Here is a 15,601-nt window from a genome sequence, read left to right as displayed (position 1 = left end):
ATTTTCCAAGTATAACCCATTATAAAGGAAGTGCATGAGACACTTCACCATCTGTCCCCAGCCCACCTTTCTAAACTCAGTTCCTTAAACTGCCTGACCCTACATACCAGCAACTTCAACTTTGGACCTTTTTTCCATTCTTTTTCAAGATGTGGTGCCATTGTGTGGGTTTTCTCCCTTCCTGGGACACCTCTTTCCCTTTACCTACCTGGAGAACTTCTGCTCATTCTTCAATGCTTTGCTGGAATCTTAGCAGCTACTCTGTAAACTTTTGCTAAAATGGCCAGGACTTGGTTTATTCTCTCATTTGTGCTCCTAACATTTTGTACCTAAGTGTATTGAAATACTAATGACACTATAAACATTTGTTTATTTACCTTTCAGCCTCCCTGTACACAATTTGTTGCCTTAGGCAGAGTCTATTTCTCTCCAAGTCAGCATAATGCCTGGCATATTCTAAGTCCTCAAGATGTTAGAATATCAAAAAAATGGAACTTTAGACACTTAAATATTTTCACCATTTTGGAATTTTCCGTAATTTTGTTTTGGTGTGCACTGTTGGTGGAGAAAATTGTAAAATATCTGATGATCCAAAGAAAAAATACAACAAAAGAATTGCAATGTTAAAAAAAAATGTTAGAAAGGACAGGGGAATTTCAATAAAAGGGGATATTCAGTGCTTGAGGTAGTAGTAAATTATAAATGTTCAGCTGTTGTAGATATTTTGAAAATATATGAAATAATCCCAATGTGTTTTAAATTTTAATTTGCCACAGTAAAAGCATATAGCACCTAATTTTCAAAATAGCGACTTTTTCTCTTTTCAATGTTCCAGTTCAAGTAACGTGTAGGAATTACCATTAATTCGAAGATTCAAATGTTGGAAAATATCAGATCTACAATCAGTCCATGGAGTACACTGCTTTTATAATTTATCTTTATAATGATCATCTTTCTAATAAATGTAAATGCTTTCCTAATGTTCAAATTCCCTAAATCCAAGTCATTGTTAGATACCTAGAACAGATCAGATTCTTTTTCTGGAGACCAGATGGTACTTCCTATGATTTTTGTGTGAAAATAATTTTATAACTAGTACATTTTATGCAAAAATGCAGGGTGGCTATTTAATTTTTCTGCCCACTCTTTGCTGTGCCCAGATCTTGGCCATCACTAGTTATTACTTACAGAGAACCTCAGTTACTCTGCTGAGAGTTATGAACCAAAGGAGCATAAGGCCTCCAAACTTCTGCTTGTTTAAATTTCAACAGGATACATATCAGGATGGGCAACCAGAAAAGATTCATAACTAAAATAATTCTTAAATCAAAACTAAACCTACAAGGAAAAGATTAGTCCCAAGGACTAATGGACCACATCTACCACGGCCTCCACCAGACTGAGTCCAGTACAACTAGATGGTGCCTGGCTACCACCACTGACTGCTCTGACAGGTATCACAATAGAGCGTCCCAGACAGAGCAGGAGAAAAATGTAGAACAAAATTCTAACTCACAGAAAAAGACCAGACTTACTGGCTTTGCAGAGACTGGAGAAACCCAAGAGTATGGCCCCCAGACACCTTTTTGGCTCAGTAATGAAGTCACTCCCAAAGTTCACCCCTCAGCCAAAGATTAGACAGGGTCATAAAACAAAGCAAGACTAAAGGGATACAACAGTCCAGGGGCAAGGACTAGAAGTCAGGAGTGGACAGGAAAGCTGGCAATAGGGAGCCCAAGATAGAGAGAGACAGTGTTGACATGTCATGGGGTTGTTAAGCAATGTCATAAAACAATATGTGTTCTATTTAATGAGAAACTAGTTTGTTCTGTAAACCTTCATCTAAAGTACAATAAAGAAATAAATAAATAAAATAAGTAATTCTTGAATCAGGTAATAATTATCTCAGTGGTTAAAAACAAAACAAGACAAACAAGAAGTTGCCCACCAGTCAATTCTGACTCATAGTGATCCCATGTGTGTCAGAGTAGAACTGGGGTCCACAGGGGTTTTAGTGACTGATCTTTTCAAAGTAAATCACCAAGGCTTTCTTCTGATGTGCCTCTGGGTGGACTCAAACTTTCAACGTTTTGGTTAGCAGCCAAGTGTGTTCACCTTTTGCACCTCCCACGGACATTCCAGTGGTTGTTGTTGTTGTTAGGTGCTGTTGAGTCGCTTTGGACTCATAGATGCCCTACAAACAACTGAACAAAACACTGCTTGGTCCTGCGCCATCCTCAACATCGCCATTATGCTTGACCCCATTGTTGTAGCCACTGTGTCAGTCCATCTCGTTGAGGGTCTTCCTCTTTTTTGCTGACTCTCTACCAAGCATGATGTCCTTCTCCAGGGATTTATCCCTCCTAATAAAATGTCCAAATTATGTGACACATAGTCTCATCATCCTTGCTTCTAAGGAGCACTCTGGTTGTACTTCTTCAAAGGCAGATTTGCTCCTTCTCTTGGCAATTCATGGTATATTCAATATTCATTGCCAACACCACAATTGAAAGATGTCCATTCTTCTTCGGTCTTCTTAGTCTTTAAGGTGACGCCTTTGCTTTTCAACACTTTAAAGAGGTCTTTTGCAGAAGATTTGCCCAATGCAATGCATCTTTTGATTTCTTGGCTCCTGCTTCCATGAGTGTTGATTGTGGATCCAAGTAAAATGAAATCCTTGACAACTTCAATCTTTTCTCCGTTTATCATGACGTTGCTTATTGGTTCAGTTGTGAGGATTTTTATTTGCTCTGTGTTGAGGCTGTAGTCTTTGATCTTCATCAGTAAGTGCTTCAAGTCCTCTTCACTTTCAGCAAGCAAGGTTGTGTTATCCACATAACGCAGGTTGTTAATGAGCCCTCCTCCAATCCAGATGCCCCGTTCTTGTTCATATAGTCCAGCTCTCAGATTATTTGGTCAGCATACAGATTGAATAAGTATGGTGAAAAGATACAACCCTGACATTCACCTTTCCTGACTTTAAACCATGCTGTATCCCCTCATTCTGTTTGAACGACTGCCTCTTTATCAATGTATAGGTTCCTCATGGGCACAATTAAGTGTTCCAGAATTCCCATTCTTTGCAATGGTATCCATAATTTGTTATGATCCACACAGTGGAGTGCCTTTGCAGAGTCAATAAAACACAGGTAAACATCTTTCTCTTATTCTCTGTTTTCAGCCAGGACTCATCTGATATCAACAGTGATACTTCTGGCTCCACGTTCTCTTCTGAATTGGCCTGGAATTTTTGGCAGTTCCCTGTGGATATACTGCTGCAGCCTCTTATGTATGATCTTCAGTAAAATTTTACTTGCATGTGATAATAATGATATTGTTCAATAATTTCCACATTTGGTTGGATCACCTTTCTTGGATTTCTTCCAGTCAGTTGGCCAGGTAGCTGTCTTCCAAACTTCTTGGCATAGATAAGTGAGCACTTCCAATGCTGCGTCTGTTTGTTAAAACATCTCAATTGGTATTCCATCAACTCTCCTGGAGCCTTGTTTTCTCACTAATGCCTTCAGCGCAGCTTGGACTTCTTCCTTCAATACCATAGGTTCCTGATCATATGCTACCTCCTAAAATGGTTGAACATCAACCAGTTTTTTTGGTATAGTGACTGTCTGCATTCCTTCCATCTTCTTTTGATGCTTCCTGTCATTTTATATTTTCCCCACAGAATTCTTCACTATTGCAACTTGAGGGTTGAATTTTTCCTTCAGTTGTTTCAGCTTGAGAAATGCCAAGAGTGTTCTTCTCTTTTGGTTTTCTATCTCTAGGTCTTTGCACATGTCATTATAATACTTTGTCTTCTTGAGCCAACCTTTGAAATCTTCTGTTTAGCTCTTTTATCTCATCATTTCTTCCTTTAGCTTTAGCTACTGGATGTTCAAGCAAGTTTCAGAGTCTCTTCTGACATCCATTTAGGCCTTTTCGTTCTTTCCTGTCTTTTTAATGACTCTTTCTTTCTTCATGTATGATGTCTTTGATGTCATTCTACAACTCCTCTTGTCTTTGGTCATTAGTGTTTAACGAGTCAAGTCTGTTGAGATGGTCTCTAAGTTCAGGTGGGATATGCTCAAAGCCATACTTTAGCTCTGGTGGACTTGTTCTCATTTTCTTCAGTTTTAACTTGAATTTGCATACAAGCAATTGATGGTCTGTTTCACAGTTGGTCCCTGGCCTTGTTCTGACTGATGCCATTGAGTATTCCATCATTTCTTTCCACAGATATAGTCGATTTGATTCCTATGTATTCCATCTGTTGAGGTCCATGTGCATAGTCACCGTTTATGTTGATGAAAAAGGTATTTGCAATGAAGTTGTTGGTCTTGAAAAATTCTATCATCTAGCATCGCTTTTATCACCAAGGCCATATTTTCCAACTATCAATCATTCTTCTTTGTTTCCAGCTTTCACATTTCAATCACCAGTAATTATTGATGCATCCTGATTGCATGTTCTTTCAATTTCAGACTGCAGAAGTTGGTAAAAAATATTCATTTTCTTCATCTTTGAATATCTGATGGTTGGTGCGTAAATTCGAATAATAGTCATATTAACTGGTCTTCCTTGTAGGTGTATGGATATTATCCTATCACTCACAGTGTTGTACTTTAGGATAGATCTTGAAATGTTCTTTATGATGATGAATGAAATTCCATTCCTCTTCAAGTTGTCATTCCCGGCATAGTAGACCATACGGCTATCCGATTCAAAATGGCCAATACCAGTCCATTTCAGCTTACTAATGCCTAGGATATCGATGTTTATGTGTTCCATTTCATTTCTGATGATATCCGATTTTCCTAGGTTCAAACTTTGTACTTTCCAGGTTCTGATTATTAATAGATGTTTGCAGCTGTTTCTTCTCATTTTGAGTCGTACCACTTCAGCAAATGAAGGTCCCAAAAGCTTGATTCCATCCACATCGTTAAGGTTGACTCTACTTTGAGGAGACAGCTCTTCCCCAGTCATCTTTTGAGTGCCTCCAACCTGAGGGGCCCATCTTCCAGAACTATATCAGGGAATGTTCTGCTGCTATTCATAAGGTTTTCACTGGCAAATTCTTTTCAGAAGTAGACCACCAGGTCCTTCTTCCTAGCCTGTGTTAGCCTGGATGCTTAGTTGAAATCTGTCCACCATGGGTAGCTCTGTTGGTATTTGAATACCAGTGGCATAGCTCCCAGCATCACAGCAACATACAAGCCCCCACAGTGTGTTTTGCTATGATCCCAGTGGTAGAGCTCATCAATTTAATATATCATCAACGGAGAAAGCAATTTAGATAATTTCACTCAAGAATAGCATAGATCCACATATTCACATCCAGTCAGACTCCCAAGCAGGATCTGGTATTTAAGAAGGAAAAAGCCAATTGTATTTGTGCCCCATTAGGGAACCTGACAGAAGTCCTGGTGGCATAAATGGTTAAATTGTTGGCTGCTTACCAAAAGGTTGATGGTAGTTCGAACCCACCAGGGTCTCTGTGGGAGAAAAGAATTTGCGATCTGCTTCCGTAAAGATTTCAGCCTAGGAAACCCGATGGGGCAGTTCTACTCTGTCCTATAGGATCACTAGGAGCAGGCACACAACAACAAGGGAACCTGACACTTGAGGTAGCACAAATTAAACCAGCTTGTGAAATGCTACTTATTCTATAATGCATATTTGGATTTGTATAACTGAATGCTTTTTATTTAAAGAATTTAAGAAAAACTAGGAACCAAATCTGAATTGTGGAGTAAGCTCCTTTCAGTCCCTATCCGAAAAATATTAAAACTAGGAAATAGTGCACGGCATTTCCAAAGGACAGATTAAAAAAAAAAAATGTTGTTGTCGAGTCGATTTCAACTTACAGTGACCCTATAGCACAGAGTAGAACTACCCCACAGGGTTTCCAAGGAGCACCTGGTGGGTTCCAACTTCTGACCTTTTGGTTAGCAGCTGTAGCTCTTAACCACTACACCACCAGGACAGATAGGTGGAGTTAGTCCATGACATTGTCTGGAGTTTCAACTCGGTTTATACATTTTTGCAAAACTATATTAGCAAAGGCCAATAGAACATAGAAGCCCAACTTCACAATGGCTATGTTAATCCAAGTTTCAGTGTGTAGCTGTTATATAAATGTTAGCTTATGGGCCATAATATACTTACCGCCCCAGCGCTCATCACACACTGTAAAGAGAGTGGTTTTATTGGCTAAGCCGGGGAGCATGGTGCTGCACTCCATGACGATGGCCTGAGGAATCATTATAATGCAGGAGACGACCCAGATGATGACAATGCTGTTCCTGGCCCTCTTGGCTGTGCTCTTAAACATCAAAGGGTGACAGATGGCATACCATCGATCCAAGGCTATGCAGCTCAGGGTAAGGACAGACACAGAGACTGACACCGTCTAGATAAAAATAGAACACAGTACAAGAGAATCGCCAGGCATTAAATGGATCACTCTTGATATTTTTACCGTGTTAGAAAGATAGTCACAAATGATAACCAGGTTCAAAGTTGCCAAAAAGCAATTCATTCAAGTGCTTTCTATCTTAAAAGTGTGCCAAATGGACAATATTTTAATATTAGATTCTTTTTAGGAGAAAAATATGTTTCCTATTAAACATAAAAAATGCTATGAAAACATTCTAATCTTATTTTGTCAGACACTTTAATTCATAGCATAGTATTCTTTGAAGAATTACTGTCATTATTTTGTCTAGCAACTTTTCCATTGATAAAAGAAATTATAACTTCAAATGGGTTAAAAAAAAAAGGCATGTTTAGACTGAACTAGAAAACTATCGTTCATTTCCTTATAGAGCAGCAATATGACATTTTTTTCTTTCTTTTAAATTACCATAGAGAAATTTGGCTGAAAAGGCATTTAGCCAGCCTTTTAAATGCTGGGTACATCATTTCATATTTTCATATAACAAGGGCTGTTTATGCTTCCATTCAATTCCAACATGTGGTATACAAAGGAAAGCATAGACCTCATTATGGACAGTTCTGTCCATAGATCTCATCACCAGAGTTTGCTCACTGCTGGCATAAACAAGTTGCCTCTAAAAATCATATAGGTTCATCCAGTCCACAATTCTACATTCTAAAAACATATCATAAGTGATTTTTGGAAATTTAAGGGAAAAATAAATACACTAACCATGCCAAAACTCATGGACTTTAGAACTATAATTCAATTTATGTGATTATATTTAATGTACTCTCTTATACTGGGTATACCATTGATTCAGAAGTCACTTTTCAATTCCAGCTTTTCAGATGTGCCCCTTTCTGTTTTCCTTTTTTTAATTTTATTACAGATTCCTATTTATTTTCTTCTCTATACTTTACACAGGATATCATCATTTGGTTTTATTTACTTATTTATTGACTGTCTCTATTAGAACAAAGGTCTATGGCAGGAGAAGCTGCTGCTTTTTTTTTTTTTTTTTAATTTGTACCCCTAGTACCTGGTACAGTATTTGATGTACATTAAGTACTAATGAATATGTTTTGAATCAATGAATATTGGTCAGCCTTAACCTAAGGAAATGGATGGCTTCTAGCCATCTTTTTTTGTGTGTCCTAAGGGTCATTATGAGTCACAATCAACTTGATGGCAAAGGGTTTGGTTTGGTAAGTGGTACTTATCCCACAGTATATGGCAAGGGTGGGTATCTCTGCTTCTTATATGAGGGTCACTGATTATTGTTATGGGTTTGTGCACTGACTGTAGGTGCGTATGAGTGACCAAGATTTAAGGATCAGCACAGCACAAGAGAAAGGGCTCTGGGCTAGACTTCAGGATGACCTATTTCTCATTTTCTGTACAATGTTGGGTCACCCACTTCACAGCTTTAGGCCTGGTGTGGTTTTTCCTGTAAAATAAGAAAATTGACAGAATAAGATTCTTTCCAGCTCTGATACATCTCTCTGTGAGAGGTAGCAGAGTGTAGTTAGAGTCTATTCCGGAACCAGGTTTCCTGGACATGAATCGCATCTCACCACTCACTGAAGTGTGTGATCTTGGGTAAGTCACATAACTGCCCTGTGTCTCAGTTTACTCATTTGTAAAATATGAATGAGAATAATACCCAACCATGAAATTATAGGGAGAATTAGTTGGGATGTAAAATGCCTAGTGCAGCACCAGGCAGAGGGTCAATACTATGTAAGTGTTTGCTGTAATAGAGTGTGGTGATCATGATGATGAGGAATGCACTGTAAGTTTTCTCTTCTATTCCCAAACCTAGAGTCCTATATTTTAATCAGAACAGACTGATTTTAAGTACAGAGTAGTCATAGAGAATATAAGGAAGGGCTTAAGTATACTGAATTCTTAGGGGTTAATTTCATTTTTAAGTTGGAGTACTAGTGGTGCAGTGGTTAACTGCTTGGCTCCTAACCAAAATGTTGGCAGTTCGAATCCACCAGCTGCTCCTTGGAAACCCTGTGGGGCAAGTTCTACTCTGTCCTATAGGGTCGCTATGAGTTGAAATTGACTCTACTGCAATAAGTTTTGTTTTTGGTTTTAGGTAGGTTGAGGAGTTGCTGGGTTGCACAAATAGTTAAGTACTTGGCTGCTAATGGAAAGGTTGACAGCTTCAGTCCACCCAGAGGCACTTGAAAGAAACCTGGCAATCTACTTCTGAAAAATCAGCCTTCAAAAACCCTATGGAGCACAGTTCTACTCTGTCACATAAGGTTGCCATGAGTCAGAAGCAACTCAACGCCAACTGGTTGGTGGTATAGGTTGGTTGAAGTGTCCTGGAAGTGTCTTGGTGTTACCTTAGAGTGTATTCAAGTGTATTCCTTCTGAAACCCATCCCACTCGGCTTCAATTCCTTCCTTGCGCATTAGCCAAGTACCCAAGGCTGCTCGCGACCAATGCTAACCTGAGCACAGAACAGGTGCAGTCTAGATTCTAAAAGTCAAACTTTCAAAGCTGCTTGACCAGGACTGTAGTTCTTATCTCTAGCAAGTAGAAGTATATAGAAGTGTTCATCAAGGCTTAGTGGTTTATTATCTATGAATTCTAATCATCTAGGGTGAATGGGGTAGAAGCAGTGTGATTCAAACTTGAATGTCATTCCTAGTATTTTCTTCTACTACTGAGGTAAACCCAGTTCCAGTAGTAATAATTAATTCAAGTAATAATTAATTCAGATCAGTTCACTTGAATGACTGACATCCAGTGCCAACGGTGACTCAGGGTACAGTGACCCCTCTGTCTCACGGAAAATATTCTGTTTGTGTGGCCAATCTGACAGTAGAATGCATTGAATGATCTAACATTCACTGTTTCAACTAATACATTTGCCAGTATATAAGACACACAAGTATACAAGTCACATCCAATTTAAAATATTTTGAGGAGGTGATAAAAAAATTGCATGTTATCATGAGCAAAAACAAGAGTTTTGTTGCTGTTTTTTACTCTTAGGAGTATATTCTGGGTGTCTTTTTCATTTTGATTCTGGTATTGGTTCAAGTTATCCTGTTAATAAATGATTTGAAAAATGAATCCAATGTGTTTTATGAATGCTGTGAATAAAGTGAAATGAAATGATGTGAAATTTCTTCTCTCCATACACCCATACAACAGGCTCACTCTACACAAGGTCACATTCAGAGACTATATTTTAGGTAGGGAAACCCTGGTGGCATAATGGTTAAGAGCTGTGGCTGCTGACCAAAATGTTGGCAATTCAAAACCCCTAGGTGCTCCTTGGAAACTCTATGGGGCATTTCTACTGTGTCCTATAGGGTCACTATGAGTTGCAATTGGCTCAACAGCAACAGGTTTTTTTTTTTTTTTTTTCGGTGGAGAAGGAGCTTCTTATATGTTGTGTCTTGGTTATATAGTGCTGCTATAACAGAAATACCACAAGTGGATGGCTTTAACAAAGAGAAATTTATTTTCTCACAGTCTAGTAGGCTAGAAGTCCAAATTCACTGTGTCAGCTTCAGGGGAAGGGTTTCTCTCTCTGTCAGCTCTGGAGGAATGTCCTTATCATCAATCTTGACCTGGACTAGGAGCTTCTCCTCACAGGAACCCCGGGTTCAAATGATGTGCTGTGCTTCCGGCACTGCTTTCTTAGTGATATGAGGTTCCCCACTCTCTGCTTCTTCCCTTCCTTTTGAAAGATAAAAGGTGGTATAGGCTACACCCCAGAGAAACTCTCTTTACATTGGATGAGGGATATGACCTAAGTAAAGATGTTACATCCCACCTAATCCTCTTCAACATAATCCAGTTTTGCCTCATTAACCACAGGCAGAGATTAGGATTTACAACATATAGGAAAATTACATCAATCACACAATACTGGGAATCATGGCCTAACCAAGTTGACACATATTTTGGGGGACATAATTCAACCCATGACATGCTGGCATATAGTTATCCCCAAAAGACTTCAGAGACTCATCACAAGTAGAAATTGAAGTTTTGCTAAATCAAAGATTTGAATGATAGGCACAAATAATTTGGAAGGTGGGAAATTGTGACTGAGAGAGTGAACGAGCCTGTCCCACCACCCAGCACTAACACCTCACCACCCACATCTCTGTTCTTTTTTGTTCTTTTCCTGCCATTTCCTATGCAGTGCCTTTTCTGCAGTGACACAATCTATGTTTCTATGTGGAAAAAAAAAAAAAAAATCACTCTGAAAAAGTAGCCAACTGCTCCTGTCAGTGTTAAAAAAGAACGGAAATACATGATAATTTTTTTCCAAGAAATACATGATAATCATTCAGCAAATAATGTAATAAATGTTAATGGTCTTAGATTTATAGAATTATTAAAGACACAAAAGGGTCTTTTTAATTATTGAGCTAAACTTTATTGCATTAATGAGACTTTTAAGATTTTTGCAAGTTTTTTAAGTGTTACAGTATATCACTTACAAATATAAAGGTTATTTTGTATTGTATTTAGAAGAAAAAGAACATATAATTCATAGCAAATTAGTAAATGTTCATATAATCTTAAATGCAACCAAATAACCTAAAGATCTGGTTGGGCATCACGTAATATGTTTTTAAACATTCAGTAGGATGTAAATATCATATCAGAAATAAAAGCCATCAGTTTTAGAACATCACACCTATGGGGGAAAAAAAAATGAATCAAATTTAAATGCTAGGCTTAGTGCTCATTGACACTTTCTCTCCCATTTGAGAACATTCTATGGAAGATGGGTAATATATACTGAACTGATATGGAATTACTGTACTAGTTTTACCAGTGCCCCAATCTTTGTGCATTTACAGCTTTCCACCAAGAAGTAGTGTAGAACAAGGTAATGAATGAAGCTATTCTTTTCCATCTGACTCAGATCTTGCAGTTTTCTCCTTGATCCATGGAGAACAGAATCAACTGAGGTGTTGACTAGACTGGACACTGTTTATAGAGAAGCAGATAAATAAGGATGTTCCTTCAACTGCAGAGCTTGTCAGTGAGTTGTGCTATGTGAAAGAGCAATCTCAATACTGCTAAGACTGACTCATGCCCTGCAGCATTCACTGGTTACAGACTACTTCCAGTCTGTCCTCTTTCACTCATGGAAGACCCTGGAATACCTAGTCTATAAGAAAGAATCTCTGTGCATTAGAACAAGACCATACCTGCCATAGTGTGATGCTCCTCCCCTCCTCTACTTGGCCAACTTTAAAGAACCAAAGCCCAAACCCATTGTTGTTGAGTCTATTCGGACTCACAGCGACCCCATAGGACAGGGTAGAATTGCCCCATAGGGTTTCCAAAGAGTGGCTGGTGGATTCAAACTGCTGACCTTTAGGCTAGCACTCTTAACGACTGCTGGAAAATCTTGTGTTTTACAGAGGGAGCATGAATATCCTCATCCCTTTGAAGATTCCGGGCAACTGGAGCCATCCTGAAACTTATGAGGGTCCCCAAATTCTCACCGTGGGGATTATTGGAACCAAGACAAATAAAAAGCTTACCAGAAGTACCACAGAGATAAGTGAAATACTAGCATTCTCTGCTATTTATGATTTCCCCAGGGTCTCCACGCAAAAACCATCAGAAGCATCTCTTACTAATTTTAGTTCTATGATGATATTTTTCTCTTTTGCTCAATGTACTATTTCTCTCTCTCAAAAAAGAAAAATGGCTATGGTTCATGTTCGTAATCCATTCATGGTTTTCAGCAGATCAACCTAACCTTATAATACCTTATAATTAAACTTAACATTTACACGAAGCTTGTAACTCTCCTGGCCTTTTCCACTTACTATTCTGTCAATGATGTCTGAGTCACCATGACCTGAAAAAAATGATCGTCTCCCTTTTTAAGAGGTCATTGAAGAACTACTGAGCTAAAGGTCTCTTTGTAATATTTCAGTGGCAAGAGCCTATGCAATCTAATCTCAAGTAAAGTGCTATTTGTGGCTTCACTCAACTTTTTGTTATCGGGAGCATATTTTGTGTTCTCACAAATCCTACAATCACAATGTAAGAGAATAGATGAAGTAAGGACCGAGGGGATGGTTACGGAAAGACAAGTAGAGAGTGGCTACCTTCCCCTTTACTGCCCCAATTCAAAGGGGACAGTTCCACAGTAAATCCCTTTCGGCACTGTTTCTGGGGCCATTAGCTTGGGAGTCTTTTCTTCAAAGCTCTTAGCGCTACTGGAAAATCAATTTGAAAATTACTTTCTGAAAATGTTTTCAATTTCTAGTAGGAGGCTAACTTATAGAAAGACTTCTTTCTCTATTGAGCAATAAAACATCTGATGACGAGAGTGAAGATGATAATGATGATAACTGATGTTTATTGAGAACACACTATGTTTTTATAACATCATCTTCCACAGTATGATTCTGTGCCATATAATTTACATGAAGTATCTAAGAAAAATATCAAAACAATCAGATGGGATAGCTATTACTAAAATTACTATCGTTTTAAATACATGAATCACAAAGAGTTTATGTATTTGGCTCAATGCCATATAGTCAGTGAATGGCAGAACAGAGATTTCAAACCTAGTATTTGACTTAAGAACCTACACTGAAGCCTGTTTGCTATACTGCTTTGGTCACACAACTCTAAATTCTTCCTGTGAAATGAAATCACTTATAAAAACAGGTAGCCCATGATTATTTGGCCTGAGAGAGACTTCAGTCATCAACTTGCTCAAGCTCTTTATTTTACACTGGAAAAATAACAAAAGTAAAAATTTATATAGCATTAAATGATGACTTAGGGTTACTGTTGCTTTATTTTCATCTAGAACTTAGCTTATTTCTCTAGACAGTCTCAGGTATTATTTTCCATAAGGTTAGCAATTTCTTCAGTAGGTGTATTTCTTCTTTAACTCACTAGTTAATTTACCAGTGAGCCAAGACTATGACTGAAAACATTTTCACAGTGGTTTTTGTGTTTGAACCAGAATTGTGGAATAAAAAATACCTGTAGTACATATATTCATTGAAGACACAAGTATAGATACTCTTCAGACGTAGCCAAACACCTTCCAACATTGGTCTTCTGGGTTTGAAGGCTTAGGACCATAGTCTCACAAGACAAGTCAGTCAATTGGCATAATGTAATCCACTAAAGTCATGATATGCATTCTAGTGAAATCTATAGCTTCTGGGGTCTTAAGAACTTGCCAGCAGCCTTCTAAGACACAACTATGGGTCTCTACTTGCAGGAAGAAAATCATAAGAAGATATCCAAAAACACAGAGACAAAACAAGTCTACATGAGCCACAACTTTGCCTACCCAAGATGAGAAGAACTAGATGGCACCTGGCTACCACCACTGATGTTCTGACCCATGTCAAAATAGTTAGTCCCAGATAGAAGGGGAGAAAAATATGAAGCAGAACTCAAATTTTTGCTTAAAAAAAAAAAAAAAACAGACAAATTGGAGCAGTAGGAAACAGACGATTTTCTGAGACTATCACCCTGGGGCACACTTTAAACCTAGAACCAAGCCTATTCCCTGAGATCATCTTTTAGTGAAATAGCAGAGTGGTGCATAAAATAAAGGATACCACCTGTAAGATTGGTGCCCTACTTAAAAACCATCAGTATGAGACCGAAAGGTCAACAATTACTCAAAAGCAAAGATGGTAAGATAAGAGGGCAGGGAAACTAGAGTGCTGGAAACAGAACAAACTGAACACAGTTAAAGAGATTGATGACACATTGTGATAAATGTGATTAATGTTACAGCAATTCGTGAGGAAATTGTCAAATGAGAACCTAACTTGCTGTGTAAACTCTCACCAAAAACTCAATAAAATATTATTTAAATAAATAAATAAATAAATACCTGTAAATAAGGAATCACTTTGCAGAGGGACTGTCCAAAGAACCAGGTCTCAGTGATATCCACGACCAATGTGGCTGGAAGGCAGGTGATAGTCACGAGCACATCAGCCAGAGAAAGGTTGACTATGAAGTAGTTGGTTACTGTCCTCATGTGATGATTCTTCCACACTGCCACACAAACTAAATTGGAGAGAAAAAGCAATAGTAATTAGACAAAGAAAATAGCTACTAATGAGGAGAAATCGTCACACTAATGATTACTCCTGTAAAGCCCGCACATAATTATTAAAAAGGAAAAATAATTTAGGGCTCTGCTGTGTTTTCACTGAGCCAACCTGGATGAATGCTGAATTACATGCTTAAAATCAGTTCATTTACCTTGCAAGACGTTTCTTAATGGATCAAAAGACTATTTTTATTTGATTTTGAATTGTGACTCCCTTTGATTCATTCTTCTATTCCTTCAGTAATCAGTATGTAGTAGAAACTCAAGAAATATTTTCTGAGTTGACGTGAATTAGGAGCTGGCTGTTTTCAATGAACCATGCTTTGCCTCATCCTTGGTGTTGACGTATATCTGCTCCCAATATCTGCATCTGGGACTTTTAACAGATAAGTCAGGAGCTGAAAATTACATAGCTCTTACAATTGCCAAACACTGAGCTAGGTGGTTCGTATATTTAGATTATCTATCTGGCCTTGATGATAGAAATGATGCCAGAGATCCCATGATAGAATTTGGCAAGACCAATGACTTAATTGCAAATACTTTTTTTCACCAACATAAATAGTGACTACACACATGGACATCATCAGATGGAATATACAGGAATCAAATTGACTACAAGTGTGGAAAAAAGATGATGGAAAAGCTCGATATCATCAGTCAGATGATACTGACTCCAGATCAGACCATCAATTACTCATATACAAGTTCAAGTTGAAACAAGAATATTAGAACAAAGCAATGAGAGCCAAAGTATGACCTTGGGTATATCCCACCTGATTTTAGAGACCATCTCAAGAGTAGATTTGACTCGTTGAGCACTAAAGACCGAAGACAAGAGGAGTTGTGGAATGATATCAAGGACACCGTACATGAAGAAAGCAAGAGGTCATTAAAAAAAAACAAGAAAGAAAGAAAAGGCCTAAATGGATGTTAGAAGAGGCTCTGAAACCTGCTCTTGAACATCGAGTAGCTAAAGCAAAAGGAAAAAACGATGAAGTAAAAGAGCTGAACAGAAGATTTCAAAGGGTGGCTTGAGAAGATAAAGTATTATGATGACA

At 38.1% G+C, this 15,601-nt stretch overlaps 1 protein-coding gene across 1 annotated transcript in view; it reads right to left on the bottom strand.

Moving 5' to 3' along the window:
• Nucleotides 1-15,601, bottom strand: part of HCRTR2 (hypocretin receptor 2) — a 119,268-nt gene that overhangs the window by 31,588 nt on the left and 72,079 nt on the right. The window contains exons 2-3 of the mRNA XM_010587000.3: nucleotides 14,316-14,494; nucleotides 6,163-6,406 (exon numbers count right to left, since the gene is read on the bottom strand). Coding sequence (XP_010585302.1) covers nucleotides 6,163-6,406; nucleotides 14,316-14,494 — 423 coding nt within the window. The remainder of the gene's footprint in view (nucleotides 1-6,162; nucleotides 6,407-14,315; nucleotides 14,495-15,601) is intronic.

This window comes from Loxodonta africana, chromosome 1, assembly GCF_030014295.1.
Source record: "Loxodonta africana isolate mLoxAfr1 chromosome 1, mLoxAfr1.hap2, whole genome shotgun sequence".
In the NCBI taxonomy this organism is placed as follows: Eukaryota; Metazoa; Chordata; class Mammalia; order Proboscidea; family Elephantidae; genus Loxodonta; species Loxodonta africana.
The sequence above is the reverse complement of the archived record's forward strand: the minus strand, read 5'-3'. Positions and strand labels throughout refer to the sequence as shown.